This window comes from Magallana gigas, chromosome 7 (assembly GCF_963853765.1).
Source record: "Magallana gigas chromosome 7, xbMagGiga1.1, whole genome shotgun sequence".
Lineage (NCBI taxonomy): Eukaryota > Metazoa > Mollusca > Bivalvia > Ostreida > Ostreidae > Magallana > Magallana gigas.
This window is the reverse complement of record NC_088859.1, coordinates 31,484,172-31,511,832: the sequence shown is the minus strand read 5'-3', so window position 1 is coordinate 31,511,832 and position 27,661 is coordinate 31,484,172. Positions and strand designations below refer to the sequence as shown.

The window sequence follows — 27,661 nt, the reverse complement described above, 5'->3', positions numbered from 1 at the left end:
GTGTAATATTCTGTGGGCATATCCAACATAAAAAAAAATAATACCATAGTCTTCAATAACAAATTTACTAACTACTTTTAATTTCAGTATTAAAACATACATAACTAGATAGGTAAATCTGATCTCAAAATAACAAGAATATGCTTGTACATGTATTAGAATGTGCATTAGATAGCGTCATATAACAATTTACATGCTGCTATTAGAGGAGTCAGGTAGAGCTACATCTTCATCCTTGGGCTGCTGTGCACTTGGTATATCTAATTTCACATCTTTGCTTGTTTGTCCGACACAAGACTGGCTTACAACCGTTTGTTCAGGGTCAAAGTGACAAGAACTTGCATTCAACCCCACTGTGGGTGATGTCCGTGAATCCTGATGCTTGGAATTGCCACAGTCTGTGCTAGAGATTCGGACATCACTTGACATATCATCACTGTCTTTTCCTGAAGCATTCATTGGCTCCTCATTGGACTCTTGTTTCCCGAGACTCTTGTTTTCTTCGTCAGATTGTTCCACATTGCCGTGACTGTTGAGTGAAGAACAACTGGAGCTGCTTGACATGCTAATGCTGTTTCTGAAATGTTCCTCCTCTTCCTCACTCTCTCCCTCTGTGTAAATTTCTGCCCCTGGGAATGCATATCTGTTTGGAGGTAGATGTACGTACTGCCCATCTGTAAAATAAGTTAAAAAGATGTCTTAAAATAGCAAAAAATTTTAATATCACTAATGCCAGTAGCTGACTAATTTACCAAATTCTACACACCAAAGAATGTAAAGAAATGTCTTTATTTACAAAAACACGAACTATCGTTCTATGCAAAGAGAAAAATTCTTTTTGAAATCTAATAATTTTTCATTCCAAATAATTAGGGTTATGTTAAGAATATTACATGTAGTATGTTGCTCAAATTCTTGAGCAATTATTAAAGCCCTTTGAGATTATTGAATGCCTATATTTTAGAGGGTAGGAAAGATACTTGAGTGAGACAAAGAGATAAGTGAAAGTTTAAAGTCTCTTTTTCTTAGCTATAAGAACTGCATATGAAAAGAACAATAACTCTAGACCAATGCAGAGTCAAATGGATAGATAATTTTTTTTAGGTACATCTTGATGTGTTTAACAAATATTTTTTGTAAGTTTTTAAACAAAAAAAGACATGTTATGGAAGGGATCTACTAGTAATAAATTAAAACAGAGAAAAATCTATCCAGAAAGTTGGAAAGACCTAATAACAAGTTTGTTACCTTCTAAGTACTTGGCAAGACTAACTCTCTCTGGCTGCCACATGGACCTAAGTTCTTCTGTTGTAGAATCACATGGCATAGCTTCATCCATTGGATTTTCCAATGGAGGTTGGACAGCATTTGATACAAGGCACTGAGATGCTGCAGAATTGCTATTCAAACCATCTGTACATGCTAGATTTTCAATATTTTCACTGTTTGTAATTTTCCCTGCATCATCTTGCTTGTTCTTGTCACCTTCTGATGGACTTGATTTCTCAGTCTCTAATTGCCCCTCAGTGTCATTCACACTTGACAAATGGCCTGCCCTTACAACTGGAACTTCCTGGCTGTCAACTTTATCCTCTTCAGAAGATTCCAGCGGATTTTTCTGAGGGAAGGGAACAGGGGAAGGTGTGCGTAATTGATCTCTCGAGATCTCATGCATAGCTGGGGAAGAATCTGCCAGAACCTGAAATCCATCTTTCAGACGCTTGCAAAGTTCACTGATGATGACATCACAGTCACCCAACAGTTCAATGTCAAAATTTAAATGTTGTAATGGTTCTCTGTTAATGAGGATCTGTGGAACATTCTGAGGTAGCGAGTCTAAATGAAAAAATGAAAGTTTAATGGTAAAGGTTTCTCTTCATTTTTAGAAGTCTTTTCTTTTTTTTTAGTATTTACATATAATTTAAATGTATTTTGTCATTATGTAGTAAAAAAATTTAAAGATTGAATAAAAAAAAAATTTTTACTTCTCAATAATTTTAAGAATTATTAAACTATTATTTAAACTAATTTTCTTACTGGGAATAAGAGCCACAGGTCGAACTTTAAGGGACGAGCCAATCACAATCAAAAGGTCACAATCTTGTTTATCTTCAGCCATCTGCTGATGAAACTCTTCTGGTAGACTTTCTCCAAAAAACACAATGTCTGGCTTCATGATGGCCATTTCTGTTCCCTCAGGACAGACTGTACACTTAGGGATTACCTGTTAAAGCAGATAAATACAATATATATTAATATGCTGTGTTAAGACGATTAAGAATATTATTGGAAGTACATAACTTCTTCCTCTATTCAACTGTGACTTTCTTGTAAAATGCTTCAAATTTTTAAGGTTAAGACTCATTAAGATATTTTTGTGAGTTATCAAGCTAAATTTCTGGAGTGGGATATATATTACATTAAGTAAATTAAGTGTGCTGATTCCAATGAACAACTCCATGATTACCACTGCTGGTATTTCAATAGAAAATCTTATTCATAAGATATTCAGAAAATAAATTTCGTTCAACTTGATTTTGCTTTGTATAATCCTGAGCACCTGGTTGAATATATCCTCCCTAACTGCATCAGCTGTAACTTTGTGCTTACAGGCCATACAGGTTGCTGTGGCAAATGAACCTAAAATACATAACATTAATAGAAATCATTACAATAAAAAATTAAAACCAAAATAAACTAGAACTGTCCTAATGGGACTTATACCCCTGCAAGGCTAATTTCAAATGGGACAAATAATTGAATTGAATACCGTAATAAAGGTTTGGAACACATACAAATAAAAAAAAAATCTAGAATTGTAAACAAAAAATTAGTAAACAAAGAAAAATTAAAATCAAAATTGTCGTAATTTCCCTGTAAATACAAATGTATAACAGTAATACATTTACAAATTTATGTATTTGATGACATTTTTTTTTATTTAATTGTTTTCAAGAAAAACCAACAAAATGACAATAACCCCTCCTTTTGCAGTAAATGGAAAATCCAGTAGCAAAGCAATGCTCTTCTGTTGATAAAACTTTGACTATCTTTCTAATAAGAGTCTTGACAGATGCAATTAGTTGTTTCAAATTTTTCTCACTTTCTCCTATGGTACAATGGAACTCCATATCAGAAAATTGATCCCATAGGACTATGATTTTCTTTGATGAGCTTGTTAAATTTAATAGACTCACAAAACATTACCATAATTACCATACTATGTAAAAATATGTAAAAAAGAAAATTTAATATTACAAACAATTTTAAAATTGCCAAAACACTACAATCATATCAGCAATTTTGAATTTCATCTAAATTAATGTCCTATATAATGGTCACTTCATCAATTTACTTGACTAATAGTTTAAATAACTTCTAAAAATAGTTAACTTCTTTATTAATAATGACATTTCTTATTTCGAAAGTTTTGGTTTACATGAAACAGTTTTAAAATAGCCCCAAAACCACCGCCCACTTTACAGATTATCAATTTTCCCTAAACACATGCTCCATCTAAACCATGGCTCAGATAATGGCCCCCTTGGGACAAACGAATTTAGCCACACTTGTCTTTGATGTTCTTATTAGCTCCTAAGAATTTATCATTGACAAACAAAAATTTTGCATTTGTCAGTTGATAGAATACTTATAAAAAATAAATTTAATTAAGACTTAAAGACAAAAAACCTCCATCTGGATGTATTTATATAAATATATTTTAGAGTGTTTTAATGCTATTACATGTAATTAATTAATAAAATCTGTAAGGACTACCTCCTTTACTTTTCAACATCAGTGTACAATATATAGAATAAGGAAAATGAAAACTGTCATAAAATCATTAAATCTTGTCTGATCTTAAAAAAAAATGCAGGTGCATATCTTCAGATGGTAATCAATATATGTGCAAACAGACAGGGTGAAACCAGTATACCCCCCTAAACTTTGTTTGCGGGGGTATAAAAATCCCTTTATCCACTTGTGTAAAATTACTTGATGCGTTCATATGAAATATTAAATTATTGTAACAGAGTCTAACACTGTTCAATGTCAAAGTCTTGTCTATTGATTAGCGTTTCACCTTTTTCATTTTTCAATTTAAATTTAATCTTACCATGGCATTGTATCACCCTTTCTATTCCAGCAACTTGTTCCAGAGTATCTATATTCTGTGTGTAGTTTCTGAGTAGCTTTTCATGGGTTTCCAGCAATCTAATAAATTTGTGAGACCTTGATGGCTCAAACTGACCTGGGTATATTTCCTTGAAAAAAATTGTAAAAGTCAAAAAGTAAGACATTGAATGCAAAAAAATTCAATGTCCAAGGGATTAAATGCATACAGAGACACAAACCTTTGCAAATTTAAAGAATGGTCTCTGATCCTTACTAAAGAAATTGATATCAAACATGGCCTGTGGGTCAGGCAGATTTGGAAAATCCACAGCTAACCTGGCGTAGATACCATCTCTTGACCTAAAATCTGGAATTCCGCAGGAAACTGACACCTGAATTGTGAAAATAATTATGTGATACATGTAGTTATATGAAACATTAATATTTTATCTTAATATGTTGTCTTAACTCCAACATTTTTACAACCATTCTGAGAAGAAAGTCCTACCCCTGCTCCAGTAAGGACAACAATCTTTTTACAGGATTTGATGAGATTAATAGCGTGATCCAGTGTGTGGTATTCTTCCAAACGGTCTCGCTTTGGTGGCTCAGACAGGAGGCGTATTATAATTTCCCATATTGCATAGTCATCCAAATCATCAATATCTGCATCTTTTGAGATTAGATCTCTCAAAATATCTCTTGGATTTTGACCAAGCATCATTTGACGATGCACCCATGCCATTGCACCTGTAAAACAAGTAATAACACACACTTTTTATCTTCTACCATCTAAAATAAAATCCACTTATTTGCATGTAATCTATACCATTTTTTTCATGAATAAAAAAAAAAGACTTTCACAACACCATGTTTTTTTCTGACTTGCAGATTATGGTCAGAAAATATGGATACATTGAATCAAAAGGTTCAAGATTACAAAAGAACTAGGAAATAGATGTTGACATGCAATTTAATTTTGATGACACAATCAAGAACAATGGTAAAGGATACAAAACTGTTTAAATTTGCAATTTTCATAAATAAATCATATAATTAGCATACCAAAATTTACCTGCAAAAGTTGCATTAATATACATAGTAAAGTTTTTCATGGTGATGCAGGAAATTCTAAGTACTCTATATATATATATGTATGAAAAATACTTTCCTTTCCAAAAATACTTTAAACCATGTAACTTTAAAACAAAAATTTTTGTACATGTACATTACTAACATATTAAAGCATAATGGTCACACCATTTACATATCACTAAGATTTTAGAAGTCAAGCACTAACATAAGTGTTCTAAAAGAATAAAGTAATGGCCCCATATGACATTACAGATCTCCACTTTTCTTAAAGACCAGTACTTTGAGCTATATCTGGCAAATTTCAAATAAAACAAATTTGGTATTTGTGTCAGAAAAATATACCTATAAGCAAAAGTGAAAGTTCATGTTTTTAATTATTATTATCACTTCCTTTTACCTGGTGTTGTTTTCCAAACTGTTTCACTTAGGCCTGATATATCACTCATGTCACTATCTGAGTCACCATCCATGTTATCACCTGGATCAGGCAACTGCATGTAAATAGAGAATAAAAGTATTGTAGTACTACAACAGTACCATGCGATTTCACACAATATAAAATAAGAGATATTAAAATAGTTGGTAAATATAAAATTTTACCTGTTGAGGACCCAGGGACAACTTATTTTCAGCATGAGGTCCATTGTCTGAAACAAATCAAAGAAAATAATATTTTGTTTACATTCTACTTTCATTTTCAATTTGAACAACGTGACAAGGGAGAGCATAATGAATTTAATGACAGAGTACCGCTTGATGTCGATGGCATATCTTCACTCAATACCAGTTTGTCTGTGGCAGAGTTGTTGCTTGAAGTACATTCTTGTTTGATACCATAATCATCATCATCTTTGTCAAGTTTCTGTCTCTTTGTGGGAATTTCAGTCACATCATCTTTTACATCTTCCGCCATTGTAAAGTCTCTTTTCGCGCATAGAAAAGCTGCGCAATGGGATCAATCATTGAATTGAAGATAAACACAAACTTTGATATTGATAAATGACCGATTGATTTTCAAAAAGATTACCGGTAATAAATATACTTATAATTTTTAATAAAATTATGAAAGGAAATATTTCTTTTAATTGCTATGTCTAACCTCAGCGTCTTTTTATAATCAGGATGATTATTGAAATAATGATTTCTCCATATCAAAAAAGAAAGTAGAGATGGATGATGTGTTTGATTACGAGAGAAATGAAGAGGACGACTTTTACAACACTCTTGGTTGTAGCGAACATTCTACGGTAAGGATTTGACTTATATGCATTAAAAATTTTCAGCTTTCTTGAAACCGTATTCATGTAAGGAGTAAGGGATCATTCTAAATCTTTTAGAATTATGAGATGATCAAATACACGGGCCCTGGAAGTTATTGTAAAAAATTTATATATTGCATGTGCATGTATAAAAACTTTTTTATACATGCACATGCAATATATTTACAATAACTTCCAGGGCCCGTGATCAAATATGCAAATACGATATACTGGATAAGGGGTGATCAAATTAAAAAAATGCTTTGCTCATTTATGGATAACCATATGCTGCAATAGGCATTGTGAATCATTGTCCCTTGGTGCCCTATGTGGTCGCTGGTCTGGCCAACAAAATAAAAATTCTACTCCTGTATATAAAATTCTGTTTTTTCCACCCACTGTCCTGTCTTCAAAATACATATATGATCAATAGATGTATAATTCTATGATTTGTTTACAAATGATTGTATCTGGATTAAGAAAATGCCACAGCAGTGGCCCTTCACTTCAGTAGAAGAATTAGAAGAAGAAATATATAACTACACATACATGAATGCATCCCTGTACGTGAATAAATGTATACCCTTGCAAATGTGTATGACAACTTGATATATTACATATTATATCAGATATATTAATGCATATCTATTTCAAAATAAAAAGTGTTGATCATACTTGCCAACCTCCAACATGTGAAAATCTGGTCATGACCAGATTTGGAAAGTAAAAAATCTGGTCATAGCGCGTAATGACATTCACGACATATTTACCATGCATTTCATAGGTATATACAATAGAAATATGTGTTAAAACTTATGTGTAATACTTTATTGCAAAGAAGCATTTTAACTAACAGTTGCTGATTTTGAATTTTGTAAAGTGATCTGACACAGAAAATGGAAGGTTGTGTTCAGCTAAAAAAAAATGGAAAAAGAGTTTCTGCTACATAAACTTGCTTTTGAACTCTGTAAATGATGGCATGAAAGTTGTAAGTGACTTGGAAGACATTTGTGTATTAAAAAGCATTCTATACATGACTTAGCGTTTTTGAATGTTTAGTCAGATCATTTTGGGCCTAAAATCCAATATTCAAATGTGCGTTACATAGAACACAAAAGCCTCGTTGTGTACTCTATTACTTTGTTTTACCTATGGGAATTCATTTTCCCAGATATGTTGATAGGTACAAAAATATCGTTTTCTTTTTGTTGGTTTTGATTCCGCTGGCCCCGATGAAGACCTTTTCTTATTGGAAGCCATCATACTTAATGATTTAAACCTTCGTGTCTGTTATAGCCATCGGCATTGTTTACGCGTTACGTAAATCCAAGCTCAGCTTGGGTTCACAACTGGAAGTCAAACGCGCAACGTAATTTACGAACCAAATCCGGAAATCGGGAGATTTTCGGGTTGTTCGACAAAAATCGGGTGAAAAGCATGACCCGCCGGGTCATAAAAAATAATCGGGTGAAGGGTTGAAAAATCAGGTGTGACCCGACGAAATCGGGTCAGTTGGCAAGTATGGTGTTGATACACGTATATTAGTCTGTTTTTACAGCTGTTGGGCATTATGATTGAACTTCACTACAATTACTGTCTACAGGGAAATATTTGCCCCCAATTTTATTTTCACCCCTTTAGCCCTTGTCATCAGCGGACAAATTTAAGACTGGGCAAATTCTGATGTCTTAAATTGTCTCTTTAAACACAACTGTGTCTGGGCGAATTCAAAAGGGGGCGAAACTTTTACAAAATAATGTAGGAGGGTGAAAATTACACTGGGGAAAGTAGCTCTCAAGCTCTGTATACAGTAACATATATTTCCTTAGTTATATGAACTTATTTAGCTAAATTTTAATTCATTTTATTTTCTCCAACTAGATTGAACAAATTCAGACAGAATACAAATCTAGAGTTTTAGATCATCATCCTGACAAAAATCCAGATGATCCTCATGCAGGTTAGTGTTGTTGATACAATGCAATTAAGACATAGATATTCTGGTACATGAATTGGGGTGGGGTTGAATTTTTACATAGGGATATTTAGAGAAAAAATCTTTCAAAATCTTCTTCTCAAAAACCATTCGGCCAGGTAATGTAGATTCAAGGTTTTAGTTCAATGCTGTAATTAACTTGTTTGGAAGCATCCCCATTTAGTGTTGATTTAAGTTTGTTCAAAACATGACGCCTGGGGCTAGGGTGGGGGCCACAGTGTTCCCAAATCTTATGAGATATCTTTTTGTACAGATAAATTTCCAGATATTTTTTATATGACCTCATAAAGCTGACTTTCTTATAGCTAGTGTTGCTCAGGTGAGTGATGTGGCCCATGGGACTCTTGTTATTTAAAGAACTGTGGCTTACAAGATTGAGAAAATCCTCTGTATCTAAATGTAAACCTGTGGTTATTTTACAGCTCAAAGGTTTGCTAGACTATCTAAAGCTAAAGACATTTTGACTGATCCAGAGAAAAGAAAGGCATATGATGCATGGAAAAACTCAGGAATTGAAGTTCCTTTTGAAAAGTGGCAGGCTCTTCGAGAATCTACAAAGACAGTAAGACCTACAATCTTCATGTTCATCAAAGCATGATAGATTAATGATTTTAAGTTTGTTCAAAACGCTACCCTTTGGGATCACAAAGAGGGGACAAAACCTGAGAAAACAAAACGATTACTCCAGGTGAAAGGCAATGCTTATATCAGTAGGTGTAAATTAACAGAAAATATGCCTTATTATTGTTTCAGAAACTTGTCCTCATGATCAATATAAAAAGTTGGAGCTCTTCATTTTGTAGACATTGCACTGGGCATCAGTCAAACCTCAGCCCACAATTCAGTCACAGGAGCACCTGACAAACACAGAGAAACCATCTTGTTCTGACCAGACAGACTCGTCTCCATTCGGAGCACCCGAGCCTATTTTGCATGCTGCTGTATATGACAGTAAGTTTACAAATGACAGAAGCTTATCAGTCAAAATCAGAAAGAATAACAGTTAACCATCAGATGGCATCTTCCCAAGTCAAGGTTTTTTTTATCTGCTCTGCTCTTCTTTGCAACTGAACCAGATCAGAGACCCTTGACTTGGAAAGATAACAGTTTTTCAATAATTTGTGGAAGTTGTACATCAACAATCACTTTGAAAAGTATATCCAGTCATTTAGATTAACTTTATTTCTTTATTTCATTTTTCAAACATTGGATTTTAATTGAGAAATATGCAATGCACTCTTGTTAGCCAAAATGTGCAAATTACACTACCTGGCTGCCAGGCATGTACCAGTATATCAGTGTAGGTTAGATGACATATTTAAGATTAAGATTTGGTGAAGTGGAGTCCAATCTTAATCCTACAGATTAAGCAAATGCATCTTGATATCATCTAAATTTAATGCATGGTAAACATTTACAATGACAGTTACAGTATTCAGAACAGATACTGGCAACCAATTTCAATGTCATAGATTCAGCCATGGTCTTAAAACTTGCTAAAAAGGTAATAGTTTTGATATATTGTCATTTTCTAATTACCAGGTAAATAGTTTAAATTTGTTTCTTGTAGATAAGAAATTTCAATGGGAAAGAGATCCGCCATCAGATATCTTGAAGAGGTTCAGAAACTATGAAATCTAGTCCGCAAAAGCATACCACAGTATTTCAACAATTTCTGGGGTACTGACAATTTAATTTTTGATATTATTTTACATTTATGTTGAAACAATATAATTGCACTTTTTAGTCAATTTATATGAACTACTAGTAGTAGTACACATGTATATGAAGCGAATTATTGTGTATTTTAAATAACTGAATGTTTTTTGATAAGTACAGGATAAATTGCGATATTGAAATATTCATCATTTTTGCCAGTTACATTAACCGGTTAATAGAAATGCGTGCTCTGTTTAATTTATATGTGAATAAAAAGCAAGATAATTATGCATAGAAGGAAACATGTTGTAGTTTGTAAATGTTGTTCATAGCTGATTCAATTGTTCTTAACTAACTATATTTTTGGAGTACAGTAATTCAAATCAACACTCTTGTATTTTTCAGAATTGTGTTGTGACAATTAAGGTCTTATGTTTTTATTGTTAACGAATAACATGCAATTGCATTTATTATGGTTAGGAAGTACTGTGAACCAACTTTTATTTACCATAGAATTTTGAGAAATTTTTGACAACCTTGTTGCAAATATTTCTTAGGTTAGCGCAGGTAAATCATAAAACGAAGTTGTAGCAAATGGAATTTACAGTGTCATAATTACCAGTACAGTAAAATCTATATTTTATTTCAAAGGCTTTTAAATGTGAATACATTTAATGAAGTAGTACATATTTATTTAATTGATTTATTATTGTCATGACATTAACTATACTTTACAATTATATTACTATTTTGTGGTTTTGTTTTATGTTGACATTAAAAAAAAATCGAAACCATATAATAATTGTGTTAATTATTCCACGACGTCCTGAGATATTCTTATTTGGCTTTTTTAACAGAAGAGCGCAGAGGCTGAGTTTACAAAGAGTTCTTAGAGTTCTCTCTTATAACAAGCATTAATGAAGGAAAGTTTTTGAAGTTTATACTAGTTTTGCTTAATAAATAAAATATTTAATGATCAATAGGTGCTTACACTTAAGTTTTTATTACATGTTTCATATATACCAGTATACACATATATCATATACTGATATCGTAATGAACACATGTACTACATGTGTATGGTATACAACTTGGCAGATATATAATATCAACCTCTCTTTGGGCTGAAGCAATTGTATTGATGTTTTCTACTATGCAATTAGTACAACTCGTATTTAAAATACTGTAGATTTATTATTGACATAAAAACTAGATGCATGATGAAATGATACCATGACAAATTGTAATGACGACACTGGGTATACATTGAAGAATTTTAGGCAATTTCCAAAGAATTTTTGGCAATTTCCAATTTTCACTGTAAATTGACCATGGTGTGTCTATAGTTCTTTCAGAAGTTGCCTTGCACATAGTCTGCCCAAAGTTTTGCATTAATTCACAAAATTCAGACACTTCATCCACCATTTTCATCTCTTCTTAAATCCATATTTCTTTCTTTCATAAAACAAATCTGTCTTTGCACTTCCTAGATTTACAATCTTGGGACACCCATCTCTCTGAAAAATGAAATAAAAAATCAAATCAAATTAACAAGTCAAAGTCCTGTTTCATTATAAAATTAATTAATTCACATACCGGTATTAAATATCTATAATTATTTAAGACTTTGTATTTTATGTACTCTTTCTATGTACATTTGACATAAATTATCATAAATTCATTTTCATTATTTACAAAGCACAAGCCTTGTTTACATAACACCCTGTAGCTCACTTAAAACTACCCGTTAGACAACTGACATTCAAATTTTGTTGACCATTACCTGATTACAAATACCTTACATAAGCGTGTTCCCCATAAAAATGGAAAAATGAATTTTGAAAATTTAAGCAACACTTTTTTTAATAAAGTTAAAACAATAAATATACATATATTTTACAACTTGTAAATGTTCATTATTCTTACATCTTTCTCCATGATGGTGCACTCCTTGCAGTAGTATGCATCTGAGACCCCTGGTCCCCCACAGATGACACAACGACCCTGGTAAGAGCCATAATTACACTCGTCACAGATACGTACTAACGTGCAAGGTCTGACATAAGAATCGCAGATCACACATTTACCATCACCTGCAAAGAGAAGGTTGTTTAATTGAGATAAAAAAAAACCTTTAATAAACACTTTAATTGTTTAAAACGTTATTGATCCAAAATGTGTCACTGATTTATATTTCTTGTATCCATGATGATTGTATATAGAAATGATTTATCTATACAGATAAAAATCATCATTAAAATTGTGACCATCTTAATGAAGTTAAAGGGCCCACTTTCATTAAGAATATTAATAGAATGAAATGCATTTCCAATAATTTTGCTTTGACCTTACTTCCTTACTTCAAAATTTAGTTCAAGGTCACTGCACATACTCTATCCAACAATCATTCTATGGGTGAAGTATAAGGCAGATAGGGCCACAGGAAAAGCAAATATTCTGTGGACAAGGACTTTACAGAGATCTGCTACAACCTTGAATTTAACCTTGATACTTAATCAGAGGTTACTGCACAACTATCGAATACAGGCACTTTTTTTGGTAAAGTCCTAGCCGGGGTGGGCCAAGAGAAGAGCAAACTTGGACCTGACAATAATTTCAGAGACCTGCTTTGACCTTTACTTTTGATCTGGAAACTTGGTTAAAGGTCACTTTACAATCTTTAACCCACAAGCACCTAGTGTGGAGTATGAACTACAAAGGGCAGTGTGGGGTATGAACTATAAAGGGCAAACAGGAGAGCAAAACAGTACAGACAAAGATTCATAGAGATCTGCAATGAACTTCACCTTTAACCCAGAAACTTGGTTCAAGGTACATATCTTTTGCCAAAAAGCATTCTCATTAAGAATAAACCAGATATGGCTAAAGGGTCTAGACAAGGATTCAACACAACACTGACTGCAAATAGATTTGCTCTGAACTTGAACAGACCTAAAAATTTAATTCAAGGTCATTGCATACCAAATGGCATATGTATGAGATGGATTGAGCCATGGAAAGATAAAATATGTTCTTTACAAGTGATGACAGATTGATGGACTGATTTATCACCCATAAACTTATAGTTCCATTGTGTTTAACCCTTGTAAATTGTACAAGGCATTAGCAGAAATAAAGGATAAGACATAGACAAATGTTCATACACACCACAATCTAACCTTACATAGACCTATACGTTAAGATTAGATAATACATGTACTTACATTTTTCACACAATCTTCCAATAGCTGTAAAGATAAAAATAAAAATTCATTAACAAGTTCATAGCCAGACATTCAGCCAAAAATATTATATTTTCTGGTGCAGATGCTCCAACAAAGACATTTAAATTTTGGCTAACAACAGTTCAACCCAACTCGTTTTTAATTCATAGTAACAACTAAATGTGCATTTTTTCAAAAGTGTGTTTTAGTCAATACTGAAATAAAAAGAGTACCATATTTATTGCCATGAAGATCAAATACATTTTATAGACATTTTTTTCCAATTACCAAAAAACATAATCTAAATTCAGCATTATAACATTTTCTTCCTCTCTCCATCATCAAAATTTATTAGGTATGGGACCTGGGAGCTACAGTGCCACCCATTGAAACATAGGTAATCACAGATTACAAAACTCACCAAGACGAGGCATCACCTTTATGAAGCATCATCTATGATACTTACAATATACATATTATATAATACAAAAAAATACTGTAAAAAATAATGTTCAATATGATATTGTAACATATGATACGACATAAATTATCATATTATCCATTAAATTATTGTATTTGATCACATAATACAATATCATAATATATAATATATGATACAATATGGTAAAATATTATATTATACTAAACCATAATATACAATATTATATCATATGATCTATATAATATATTACAATATCACATGATACAATTTCATGTGATATAATAATTTATTATATAAACCAATATGATATCATAGAATATTGCATTATATGATATCATATATGATAATATACAATATTACACATAACAATATCATGATTAAATATCACATGAAAATGTAAAAAAAAAATTGACACAATATCTTATTGTATCATAAAAAATTTACAATATAATATATTATATGATATGATATTGTATCATATGAAACAATGTCATATCATACAATACTATATCATAGCCTGCTAGGAATCATGTTGTATCATTTAACAACAAACACATCTACCTAGCAGGTTTGAGTGAGGTAGGAGGTTTTTTTAGCATCCTTGATAATGGAGCTCATGCTCTGCATCTGAAGCTTTTTCTGCAATTAATTTATATTATATTTTAATCAACTTTACAAGCTACTATCTATAAAACATGTGACCTATTCAAAAAAACTAAACCTCATCCAGCATCTGAAACCCTTGGCTCAGATTCAGCATTCAAGCCTGCCAGGTGCATCAGTATCATAAGGCACATCATCCATGCAAGTTTGGAGAAGTTAGGAACAACAATAACTAAGATATATTTTTTAGCATCCTTGATAATGGAGATAAGGCTCTGCATCTGAAGCTATCTCTAAGATTCATTTATACTTTAGTTCAAAAACTATGAGAGTTTGAAATAGTACTATTATCTATTGAACATGTGACCTGCTGTAAAAAAAACTTAACCTAATCCAGCATCCGAATCCTATGGTTCATATTCAGCATTCAAGCCTTTCAAGTGCATCAGTATTATAAGACACATCCTCAATTCAAGTTTGGTGAAGTTAGGACCAGTAATAACTAAAATATAATCATCAGAGGGCACCTGCTCCAAAAGCTTTAACCAGCTCTAAACACCTTAACCTTCTCCAGCATCTGAAACCTATGGCTCAGATTCAGCATTCAAGTCTGTCAGGTGCATCAGTATCATAAGATGCACTATCCATGCAAGTTTGGTGAAGTTAGGACCAGTAGTAACTTAAAAATTGCTTTCAAAGTGCACCTGCTCCAAAAACCTTAGTCTCATTCAGAATCTGAAAGTCATGTCCCAGATCCAGCATCCAAGTCTTTCAACTCCATAAGTAGGTCTAGATGCATCATTCATGCAAGTTTGGTGAAGATAGGACAAGTAATTCATTATAACTTAGATACAGGACCTGCAACAAAAACTTTAACCAGGTCCGGACACTGACATCGATGCTGGTGGTATAGCATAAGCTCCCCCAGACTTTGTCTCGGTGAGCTAAAAAATCATGTTTTTGTTGTGCACAAAAACATACACTAGTTTTGGACTGATTCATGCAATTTACTACTCATATCTTCTCTTAACTTGCCTCAGACTTTCCCCAGAACCATCTACCAACCTCAGAAAATCAAGGATGCTGAATTACATCGAGATTGAGAGTTGCCATTTTTTCATGCAAACAAACTGCAATACCGTATTTTTTTAAAATTAGGTCGATACGGTTTATTGGGCGAAGGAGGTCGTTTTTAGCAAAAAAATTTAAAAAAGTATAAATAGGTCGACTTTGAAGAATCGGTCGAAAAATAACCGCTAGTTCTAATGAATAAATGGTTTAAACCGATAACGTTATCATATAGTAGCCTTTAATCTTATTTCACAGTTTTAAACAAAAGGGAAATAAAATGTATTTCTTGAAAACATCGTAAGAAAATGTCTGAAATTGCATCAAAATTTTCAAACCAATTAATTCAGTACGGCCGGTTTTAATTTAAGATAGTTTTTTATTACTTCCCTGCCATGTGTACAAACTGGTGTTAACCGGGAGATAGTAACCTTAGCCTGGAGGCATGACTACGGTAGCACATGCCACCCTGTGACTTTGTGTGACTTTTTACTGTGTAAATACACACGAGTCAACCTCTGATCTTATTGAAGCCTGCGGGCATGAGTAGCACGTGCCGAGAGTTCATCTGTGTACAAACAAAGTAAGCGCTACCCAGACTGATTTCAGAGACACCTGGCTAATATTTCATTTAAAGTTTTATGTTGAATATACAGAAAAAAACTTGTTCATGTATTCTATTATGAAAACAAATTGGGTTTTTTTTTTTTATTTCTACCCGACGATATTTCTCCCCCGTAATTACCCTTTGTACGGTTCTCATTTTACTTTTACCGCGCGAAATCGATTTCCTGTTTATCGTAAGCACACGATCAAAATGCATGACAGCATATCATAATGATCGAAAGATGATACAGTCAGTGATCTAAGTAAGAAATGTAAGAAGAAATAAATCTATTTACATTTAATTTTTGTTTAAATGATAAATTACTACAGTATATTGATTAAAATCCATACGATTTTTACACAGAAATTCAAGCAGTATTATAGTAAACACTCATGATTTTATTGGAGGGTTGCATAAATTTTTGCAAAATTTTCCAACCAAAAAAAAAACAACCTTAAATTGGGCGAAGCGATGAATAAGGCGAGATCCACGTGTCATGGAAAAAAAGTATCGACCTAATTTCCGAAAAATACGGTACTTCATTTTACAGGACTGGTGATGGTATTTTATCTAGACTATCAGAGTCAAAAACAGAGACAATATCAGTATAAATTGCAGACCTGAAGCAAAATGAAATCCATCTTAATAAAAATCATCACTGGAATGCATGTTTGGCAATTACTTTGGAATCATTAGATTTCGTGGCGGCTCAATTTTCGTGGAATTCGTGGTTACCTCTCATCCACGAAATAACATCCTCCACAAATTTTTAATTAGGGTAATAAAGTCATATTTCCTTTTATAGATATATGAAAATACACAAAATTACATCCCCACGAACATGTACAATTAAAGCCATCCACGAAAATTGGCCCCCACGAAATTTAATGATTCCACAGTAGATGAAAATGGCGGCATTTAGCGAGAAATTCAGAATACTGTGAATTTGGTGACCCGTCGGTTTGAATGGGGTAGAAGAAATGGTACAATCTGCATACCGCCGGTACATATAGCATTTATTCATGTTTTTCAAAGTTGACAGGTATGATGTGGGGTTTTTTTTTTTCATTTTGGGGTCTGTTATTTTGGAACATTTTACTCCTTTAAACAATACAGATAAATAAGAGAAACATAATGAATAAACAAAACAAAAGATTAAAAAAAAAATAGGATAAACAAATTTGTGCAAGAAAAGTTAGAAAAAAATTAGACAGAGAAAAAAGGTGCAATCTTTTGTTTTACTATTAAAAATATATTGTAGATAGTAAGGAACTGCGGTACTCTGAAAGTAAGGTTTGGGCTGGTAAAAAAAAATGTTGAAGTAGCCCAACTGATCTAGAACTTTTAAAAATTAATGTCAAACCCTGAACTTCTTGCTTAAAGCTTACCAACGCCAGGCTGTTTCCTGCAAAATATAAGATCTGGATGATGCTTTGCCATGTTCAGAAAACGTTTTTGTCAATGTCAATTATTGTTTTTAATAAGATTTTAAAGGTTTGCTTGTGATAAACTCTTCATTGACTAAGACAATCTAAATGTACGTACAACCTGTTTAAAATTTTGAAAGTCTTGTGTGCGTTTGTATGGAAATTTTCCAAACAGCTCTTTTCAAACTTTTAAATGACATTGACAAAATTAGAAAACATTGGGAAAGCATGATGACGGACGAGGAGCCACAAAACACAGTTTCTACTGAAGATGTGGAGGAAAACATTCCAGTCTCTGGTAATAATTACTTTCTTGTACTTAAATTCAATTTATAGTCATTACAAATACAATCCTGAAGTTTTATCAAATAGAGCATAAATAATATACACAGCTCAGTTTACTTAAAAAGCAAAAAATCACGAGAAAGGCAACACGTTTTTTGAGGCCCTACTTTAAAAAATATAATTTGATTCAACCGGGATATGATTTATAGTTACTTTATTTTTTATTATTTTTATTTTGTGCTAGGCCAATGAATAATTCTATTTTTTTAAATACTTTTAAACAATGTATTTTTACCCAAAAGGTCATTCTTTCATACAGTCGTTTTACCAATAACGAATATTTGCCAGTATCGAATAATTTTTAGAAAAATTATTGGTGGAAAACGAAGTTAAGATTTAATAAATCCATGCTAGGTAAGTATAATACAGAAATAAATATCAGTGTGTGGAGTTGTTTGACATTTGCACGATTATTTAATGTATTATTTACAAATTAAAAAGGTGACCCAGATATGAACTGCCGGTAGTGCAAGGCAGAAAAAAACGAAAGTGTGAAAACAATTAAACCTAACTATGAAAATAAGTTTGTTTTTCAACCCTTTTTAGTGGATAATTCTTCTTCTTCTTCCCATTATGGAGTAAACTCAGCTTTGAGTGTCATGACTCCAGTGCTTGTGATTTCATGGTGAGCGGATGAAAACAACTTATATACCCAGATAAAAGTTAAAAGCGAGCTGTCTATTGGTGCAGGATAGTAGACACGCTAATGGTGTTGATGGCGTGTCTAAAGGTGTCTACAGATGAAGAATTCCTGATTGTGGCTGGGATGTTGTTCCATGCCACAATGGTTGCTGGAAGGAAGGAATACTTGTAGACATCTATCCTGGTGCTGATCTGCTGGATGTTGTTGGCGGAGGAACCACGAGTTCTGCTAGTGTTGGTATGCAGTAGGTGGAGAACTGGGACCTCTACAATGTGGTGTAGTATTTAGTAGAGCATGATGGTGCGGTTCCTGGCTCTCCGGTGCTCTAGTGGTTCCCCTCCTAGCTGGTGTAACATGCTAGACATACTGCCTGGGTCCCTGGACGTGTAGTCCCCGGTGGCTAATCTGGCTGCTTGTCGTTGAACATTCTCTAGCCGACTGATCAGTTGTTGTTGGTAGAGATCCCACACAACTGATGCGTATTCCAGTACTGGACGCACGAGAGTTGTAAATGCCTGGCTTCGGATGCTCTTCCGGCAATTTCTGAGATTCCTCCTGAGAAATCCAACTGATCGTGTGACTTTGGCCGAAGTTGCGTTGATATGTTCACGCCAAGATAGGTCTTCGCTGATGGTAACTCCAAGGTATTTACCACTTGGGACTTCTTCCAGGGTGTGGCCATGTAGATGGTATGAAACCTTGATGGGATGGTGTTTCCTTGAAATGTGGATGGTTGTACATTTCTGGGGGTGGAAAGCCATCTGCCAATCCCTCTCCCACTTCTCGAGTGCCGATAAGTCCTGCTGGAGTTGGATTGTATCGCTGGTTGAACAAATCGTTCGGTAGACGAGGCAGTCATCAGCAAAAAGCTTTACGTTGGACTGGACAACTTCAGGGAGATCGTTGATATAGGCCAGGAATAATAGGGGTCCCATTACTGTGCCTTGGGGAACTCCTGAGTTGACGTCTACGATGTTAGAGGACAATCCTTCAACCAGCACTCTCTGTTTTCTGTCAGTAAGGAAGCTCTCAATCCATTGTAGAGTGCAGCCTCGAATTCCATAAAAGTTCAGCTTGTGAAGCAGGTGCCGAAGTGGTACCTTGTCGAAGGCTTTGGCAAAGTTAAGCAGTATGATGTCAATCTGGTTGCCGTTTGACAGGTTACTGGCCAGGTCTTGAACTGTGGCTATAAGCTGGGTTTCACATGATCATTTACTACGGAATCCGTGCTGGGCTGGTGTGAGGATGGAGTTCCTTTCAAAGTGGTCCATGAAGTTGGAATGGAGGATATGTTCCAACATTTTGGAACAGATTGACGTAAGAGATACATGGCAATAGTTGGCTGCCGTACTTTTGTCGCCTTTCTTGAAAATTGGGACGACGTGGGCTAACCTCCAGTCATCTGGTACTTGGCCACTTTCTAATGACATCTGAAAGAATAATGTCAAAGCTGGTGTGATCTCTTCTGCTAGTTCCTTCAGAAAGCATGCTGATATGGCATCTGGTCCTGTTGCCTTGTGTGCATTGAAATTGCTCAATAGCTTGTAGACGCCACGTGGACTGATGACTATGTTGTCCATTGTTGGGAGTGGACTGGGACCCTTATCTGGAGTTTGGCAAGTGTCCTCTGTAGTAAATACGGATTAAAAATGTTCGTTTAGGATGTTAGCCTTGAATTGTGGGTCGCTGGTTATAAGTCCATCTGAGTTCCGTAATGGTGCCACGCCATTCTTTCTCTTTATAAATGACCATAACTTCTTGGGGTTCTCTGAGGCACTAGGAGTTCTGATGTCATCGATGTATTGTTGGTAGGCACGACGGATGGTTCGCTGGCATTCTGACTTAAGAGACAAGTATTTACGTTGGTCTCACTTGTTCTTTGTTGCCTTGGCTTTCTGGAATGCACGGTGTTTTCTGCGCGTCAGTCGCCTGCTGGTTGTATCAATCCAAGGGTTTGTTGTTCTGGACCTGGTACTCTTGTGGGGGACATGCTTGTTAATGATGTCTAGTACAGTGTCTCTGAAGAGCTCCCAGTGGGTGTTAAAAGATGTAAAAGGCCTGGCGATGAAATCTTGTACAAAGTTGGACACTTCTTGGTGCAACAATGTCATGTCTGCCTTGTCCCATGAGTATATTTCCCTACGGACTGGTTTGCTTCTAAGTGGTTGTATTAATGAGTCTATTAATATTAGCAATGCCTCGTGGTTGCCTACTCCTGGGATTACTTTGCATCGTTGTACAAGAGAAGGGTTGTTTGTGAAGAAAAGGTCTAGTATCTTGTCTCCACGTGTGGGTGTGTTCACAAGCTGTTGTACTCCACAGTCACCAGGTGTGTTGGTGTACTTTGCTGACATTTTGCTTGGGTAGAGATGAGAGTTGATTGACAGGGTGGGCCAGTCTATATCTGGGATAATTAGTAATTGTAATCCATTTAATGAGATTATGCATCATATCAAATAATAATTGAGCTTGAATGAAATTACGACTTAAGATAGAACCATGTGTAGTTTTCCTGGTGTCGGTTCATTGCGACAGCAGTATTATTTGGCTGGATATATTAATAGATATACGGGCAAAACAAAGCAAATGGCAACTTCTAATCATTAATTACTATTATAATGTGTTCTCATGAAAGTTCAATTTCATAAAGTAACACAAAATGAAAACTGTTCAAGTCCAGTTTCAATGTGACGGAAAAAACGGTACAATAAAAATAACGATCATATTATTTGTTAATATAACATATTTCCACAATTATTTTTCCTCTTCATTAATAAGTCTATTGACATGTACCTCTAATGCATTTTTGAAATTAATCCGCCCCAAAATATTCGGTCAGAAGTGATAGAGGGCGATTGATTCGATACTGGAAAACGTATTCGAAACTAGGAAAATGGAGGGGGTGTTAAAAATACTATCTCCGTAATTCATCCTTTATATTTTCGGAAGTTTGATACTACAGTTTAGAAGGACAAAGAACATGATTAAAAAAAAAAATTAAAACATTTGGAATTCCGATAATAATAGTCGCATGCACGACGAAACCGCATACTGGTTCGTTACCGGTAAAACAACTGTATAAGAGATTGTGCACAAATTTTGGTAAATCATGGGTTTGTGCATCACCATGTCTCTTTTAGAAAAAGGGGGCTTCAAAAAGGATGAAATTTAGTAGTAACTACTACACTTTATTGGAAAAAATTTTATAACTTTATTTTTTGTTTAAACATCAGGGTATTGTTGATGTCCTGTGTGAAGCTTGTGAGCAATTGAAATGGAAAACACCAACAAAAATTCAGAAGGAAGCTATTCCAGTTGCCCTTCAAGGTATCCTGGTTAATTTATTCTGTTAAAGAATTTATTATTTTGAATGAACAAAACTCGGAATTACAATATTTGATAGAATAGTATGCCAACTTACTTTTAGTTAAACAAAGTTTTCTGATTTTTTATTTATTTTTTATGTATACAGGGTCGGATGTCATTGGCCTAGCAGAGACTGGTTCTGGAAAAACAGGAGCATTTGCTCTACCCATTCTACAGACCCTTCTTGATAAGCCGCAAAGACTTTATGCACTTGTTCTTACACCAACAAGAGAGCTGGCATTTCAAATATCAGAGCAGTTTGAGGCTTTAGGGGCATCAATTGGAATCAAATGTGGTAAGAAGGGTTTTTCATAATTTAAATGTGTGAATGGTAAGAAAATAGTCTCAGCAATTGTATATTTATTTGATAAATTAATCCTTATTTTTTTTTTCTTTAGCTGTGATTGTTGGTGGAATTGATATGATGACCCAGTCATTAATGCTTGCAAAGAAACCACATATTGTGATTGGTAAGGCCAATGAATGGGATATTACAGATATTGAAGAAATCGTTTTGTAGTTCTAGATACTATTATAATCATGAAAGTTATTAAATATTTTCAATCAGTAATGCAAATATTTGATGTTTTTTTTATGCTAAGAAGTACATATACAGGTGGGTCATTAAATTTTCTGGATTATTTCTCACAGCTACCCCAGGAAGACTGGTTGACCATTTAGAAAACACTAAAGGTTTCAATCTGAGGTCTCTGAAGTATTTGGTAAGGATCATTTATTGCATACTTTATATAGATTAAAGGAAAAAAGAGCACATTTTCAACACATATCCAGTTTACTACATTGACCACTATGCCTAATTTTTTCATGCAGCATATTTTATTGAATTTACTTTTATCAGGTCATGGATGAAGCTGACAGAATTCTGAATATGGATTTTGAACAAGAGGTATGCAAAAATTAGTACATGCTGTTATTCATATGCACAATTAAATATTTTTGCACTTAATTGGTATGCTTTCCAAAACAACATAATATCCTCATACACTGTATGTTTTTTTTATTAATCTTACTTGATTTTCCATTAAACAGGTTGACAAAATTCTGAAGGCCATACCAAGAGAAAGGAACACTCTTTTGTTTTCTGCAACAATGACCAAAAAGGTAGCAAATAAATGTAGTACAGTGCATGAAAGACCAACAAATAATTTGTAAGAAAAAGATTTTCTTTATAATATCCTATGAATATTCATTTGTAAATTACTAATCCAGGTGGCAAAGTTACAAAGGGCATCTTTGCAAAATCCAGTGAAAGTAGAGGTCTCGTCAAAATACCAGACTGTGGATAAACTACAGCAGTACTATCTGTTCATACCCGTAAAATTCAAGGTCAGATTCTGTCTTATGACTACTCACATATGACACATAATACATGTATACAAAATATATACAGACGATAACGAAGTTGTATAGAATAGATGGATGCAATACATGTATCTGTGCTGAAATTCTGTTACAGAGATGCCTTCTTTTTCAGGATGTTTACTTGGTGTATATTTTGAATGAACTGGCTGGCAACTCGTTCATGGTGTTCTGCAGTACTTGTGCAAACACTCAGAGAGTTGCCCTGATGCTACGTAACCTTGGACTTACCGCTATACCACTTCATGGACAGATGAGTCAGGTACTGATCAAAGAATGGTTATTAGTTACCATTGCTGATTAGTTATTGATTAGTTATTGTTAAAGTACAGTACATAATTCATTTGAATATTGTATGTTAAATTTGTCTTGTAGTTTTGGAAGTGTATCCTTCTACAATATTCAAAATTGTGCTGCTTCTATGATTGCTTTCTCTTTTACAGTCTAAAAGACTTGGAGCTTTGAATAAATTCAAAAGTAAAAACCGGTCAATCCTTATTGCAACTGATGTTGCTAGCAGGTTAGTTTAATACCTATTAAAACATCACTGGATTAAGTTTAAAGGCAGAAAAAGGATATGATGCTTGTTTATTATAATTAAGTTACATGTAAAAAATGATAAATCATTTAAAATGATTTTTAATGAAATACTTTTATCAAGTATTTTTCATTTGCCAATCTCATGGTATTTTCCTGTTAACTTGTAGAATATGCTATAATCTTTGAAAATAGTCACAGTAAATTTCATGAAAAACAATACTTCTTATGTATCACAGAGGTCTTGATATTCCACATGTTGATGTTGTTTTGAACTTGGATATTCCCACACATTCAAAGGACTACATCCATAGAGTGGGGAGAACGGCTAGAGCCGGACGATCAGGGGTGGCCATCACCTTTGTGTCACAGTGAGTATAGCTGTCACTTTTGTGTAAAATAACAAAAATCAGTCATCACTAAATCATCAGTAAATCATACAGACGAGTTTAAAATTTATTTGTGATACATGTAAGTCATTTTTGTGTCATTGCCTATTTATTTGTGTATAGCACATATGTAAGTGAACCTTGTTACCAAGGTATGTCACAAATAGGTACAATTGCTATGCATATGTATTTGTTGCTGGTGTCAAAATGTTCTTGTTGATTTGTATTTTGTACCAGGTATTGATATACCGGTACATGTAGCCAAAGTGGTCATAGGAGACATCCCAAACACACACTTACGAAAACTGAAGAGACTACAAGATAAAATATAATATGATGTGTACAATATTTTCATGGATTGGGAAGGGGTGAATACTTTTGTCCAGAAAAAATATACCTTTCCTTCCCTATCTCCATGGAGGTATTAAAGCACTGGTATATGTAGTGAATCAGATACATGTAGGTCATGTTTGTTCAATACCATATATGGTAAAGTGTACTGTATAATCCTTATATTACGCAAGTACTTAATTCCACGATCCTGCTGTTTTGTATCAGGTCACAGGAATATAAAATCATGAAAGCAGAACTTTTATCCTTATTTCTTATTGTTCTCAGCTCTCAAAAAATAATGGCGAGATTTTAAAATTCGCGAAGGGTGCTCCTCGCGTTTTTACGCGGATAATAATTCCTCGCGTTTAATTAGGAATCTACAGTATGTGTATACATATTTGAAGTATTAACATTCAACAGACTACTAGATATGCCAGTGACAATATCTTGTATTATAGGCAAAAATCAGTCAGATATACCAGTGCACATCCTGAAATACTTCACTTTTTATCAATATAAAAAGTAATATTTACAGATAGATGGTGTCATATTTTTTCTGTAAATAAAAGAAATTTGCAAGTGCTCAAGACATTGATCAACAACCAATTTTTCATTCACTTAGGTATGATGTTGAGCTTTACCAGAGAATTGAGCACTTGATTGGTAAAAAGCTGCCTCTGTATAAAACTGAGGAAGAGGAAGTCATGCAGCTAATGGAGAGAGTAACAGAGGCACAGAGATATGCCAAAATGGTCAGTCAATACCATTGTCCACAATCCTAATCTTTACTTACATTTAAAAAAGAAAATCTTAAAAAAAATTAAACATATCCAATGGTTATTTTGATTTGTATGTTGAGGATTATTTAGCCTTAAGTATCACATATTCATTGAATTTCTAATAATACATTTTTACTGAAAATATACAATTGATAACATAGGTCTTCTAGTAACAGGACTAACTGGGTGTAAAATATTGTGTCACACATTCGTGAAATCATATTAATACATGTACCACAAAAATCTGTGTACATATAACTGACTGTAAAATGTTTTTCTTCTTTTAAAGTTTTGGGGTTTATTTCATGCTGAAGAATTATGACTCCAATGTCAATATAATGCATAGCAATTACCATGGTATGATTTATCTGTTCAAACAGGAAATGAATGAAAGTGAGCGTGGAAGAAAGAAGCGCAGGAATGATGAAGATGATGATGCTGACGACACAGAAGAGTCCTTGGGTGTGCGGAAGAAGTTCCAGAGGAAAAAGCATAAAACTTGAAAATGGTGTTTTATATAAAATTCTAAACAAATTATACCTTGTTACAGTTTATGCATTCATTTCATTAAGCATAAGTGTGCTTGAAGAGGATAATATTTTTCTACAGCAGATACTCCCATTTTGTAAAATAAAGCTTAAGATCATGGCTGGAAATAAATGCATTGGATCATTAATATAAAATCTAACAAAATAAGCAAAGTACTGTACATTTATCTTTCGTGAATCAATGAAATGTGACACTATTGTTGCATATTTGTATTGATATCTTTACCATGTACATAATGTACTTGATTTGTTGTCTGTCAATGATGCACATTATTAACAGCTTTGTGTCATAACATGAGAAAATAAATTATATGTTATGGAATTTAATGCATGTATTGTGTTTGAACAAAACCCTCAGTTCTGATACTTGATAGAAAATGGGTCTTGCTTTTTCATCTAACAGTTACCGGTACTGTACTTGGATTGTCATTGTCCCTATAAGGGTGCTTTACTGCCAGGGCATAGTCTCAAGACAGAAACTTTTGAATTTATTGAATTAATAATTGTCACCTGAGATCTCCATCTACAAAAAAACTGTATTTTTTTTTTCGACTTGCATTATGTTGACAATTTTTGAGAATTGGCATTGCAACCATGGGACATTCACCCATAGAGTTTCTGTGTTAAATGTCAAGGTCAAAATAGACCTATGTTAAATCATTGTCTAGTTTCAATTCTTCTCTCCCTTTGTCCTATCAGCCTTAAGCTTAAACTATAATGTACACTCATAATTGCATGCCTGATCAAAAAAAAAGGTGCAATGGTCTTGAACCAAAGCGTTCGGTCAAAGGTTAAGGTCATAGCGAAGTCCTCGAAAATGTTGTGCATGTTAATGTCCTTTATTCATGCGGGGCCTTTTGATTCTGACCTTGTGTTGCATGTAAAGATTAAAATATGTGCAAAAACAAGAGATCACGATCATAAAACGTAGTATATTTATCAGAACAATATTAAGAGGGCCAGTCAGCTTCTAGCTGCCAGCTGCTTACTACCGAAATGCAATAATTTAGCTATTTTACTCCCGTCTCCAACAATTGCTAAACAATTTTACTGTTACCAAATTATGTTGCGCGTCAAATGACTAAACAGTCGATGCTAGTGCTTGAATAACATTCTAACATTTTCGTCAAAGCATTTCGGCAGTTAGCAGTTTTATGTAAGCAGAGAGCAAGCGGTTGGCAGTAAGCAGTCAACAGTTGGCAGAGAGAGAGAGAGAGATAAACTCTGCAACAGATAACATTACGCGCATTGATAATTGTTTCTTTTGAAAATGATTTATTTGATAAATTAATATAAGTTTCAAAGTTCATCAAGTTTCAATCTCGTGGACTTTAAAAATTATTTTTTTCTAGTTGAGAAATAAATCAAGGGTTCTTCATTAAACGTTTAACCTATAGACAGTCCTCTGATCAAGCTTGGGCAACATTTGGCCAAGGGAAGAGAAAATATTGTCCAGACAAGGATTTTCCAAAGAGATCTGCGATGACCTTGGCCTAGAAACTTGGTTCAAAGTCAATCCATACGTACCCCTTATTTAGAGCAAGATTAGGCAAAATGGAGAAAAACTTCGGAGAGGTGTGCTATGACCTTTGCCCCACAAGAACTCTTTTTATGAAGTATGATACATATAGAGTTAAGGGGAGAGAATATATGAACCAGGCAAGGATTTTTACAGAGGTTTAATATGACCGTGAACTTTGACGTAAAAACTTCGCAGAAGGCCATGGGACACCCTTTACGAAAAAAGCCCCTTTGTGCGAAATATTAGATATAGATTCGCCTAGCTGCGTTATATCGCAAAAGGGGTTACGCGTTTATTCGAGAAAATATTCAATCTTTTTTTAG

At 33.9% G+C, this 27,661-nt stretch overlaps 4 protein-coding genes across 4 annotated transcripts; 2 read left to right on the top strand and 2 right to left on the bottom strand.

Moving 5' to 3' along the window:
* Positions 1 to 51: 51 nt before the first annotated feature.
* Positions 52 to 6,164, bottom strand: LOC105339186 (NAD-dependent protein deacetylase sirtuin-1). Its single transcript, XM_011444630.4, has 10 exons — positions 5,962 to 6,164; positions 5,812 to 5,858; positions 5,609 to 5,702; positions 4,625 to 4,866; positions 4,356 to 4,508; positions 4,118 to 4,265; positions 2,561 to 2,640; positions 2,038 to 2,224; positions 1,249 to 1,836; positions 52 to 674 (listed from the first exon to the last, which is right to left on the bottom strand). The coding sequence occupies exons 1-10, from the start codon at positions 6,122 to 6,124 to the stop codon at positions 190 to 192; spliced, it is 2,187 nt and encodes a 728-aa protein (XP_011442932.3). The 5' UTR covers positions 6,125 to 6,164; the 3' UTR covers positions 52 to 189.
* Positions 6,165 to 6,332: 168 nt separating this feature from the next.
* LOC105339187 (dnaJ homolog subfamily C member 12) lies at positions 6,333 to 10,446 on the top strand. The gene is made up of 5 exons (XM_011444631.4): positions 6,333 to 6,458; positions 8,352 to 8,430; positions 8,889 to 9,028; positions 9,270 to 9,417; positions 10,037 to 10,446. Exons 1-5 carry the CDS (start codon positions 6,381 to 6,383, stop codon positions 10,105 to 10,107), a joined length of 516 nt encoding a protein of 171 aa, XP_011442933.1. The 5' UTR covers positions 6,333 to 6,380; the 3' UTR covers positions 10,108 to 10,446.
* An 853-nt stretch (positions 10,447 to 11,299) lies between these two features.
* LOC105339188 (PHD finger-like domain-containing protein 5A) lies at positions 11,300 to 17,591 on the bottom strand. Its single transcript, XM_066067361.1, has 4 exons — positions 17,458 to 17,591; positions 13,350 to 13,373; positions 12,052 to 12,218; positions 11,300 to 11,642 (listed from the first exon to the last, which is right to left on the bottom strand). The coding sequence occupies exons 1-4, from the start codon at positions 17,507 to 17,509 to the stop codon at positions 11,553 to 11,555; spliced, it is 333 nt and encodes a 110-aa protein (XP_065923433.1). The 5' UTR covers positions 17,510 to 17,591; the 3' UTR covers positions 11,300 to 11,552.
* Positions 17,592 to 17,705: 114 nt separating this feature from the next.
* Positions 17,706 to 26,138, top strand: LOC105338825 (probable ATP-dependent RNA helicase DDX47). Its single transcript, XM_034456777.2, has 13 exons — positions 17,706 to 17,794; positions 21,718 to 21,811; positions 21,957 to 22,145; positions 22,249 to 22,320; positions 22,502 to 22,572; positions 22,710 to 22,757; positions 22,901 to 22,972; positions 23,081 to 23,197; positions 23,346 to 23,492; positions 23,674 to 23,750; positions 24,007 to 24,138; positions 25,112 to 25,241; positions 25,649 to 26,138. The coding sequence occupies exons 1-13, from the start codon at positions 17,768 to 17,770 to the stop codon at positions 25,769 to 25,771; spliced, it is 1,299 nt and encodes a 432-aa protein (XP_034312668.2). The 5' UTR covers positions 17,706 to 17,767; the 3' UTR covers positions 25,772 to 26,138.
* The last annotated feature ends 1,523 nt before the right edge of the window (positions 26,139 to 27,661 follow it).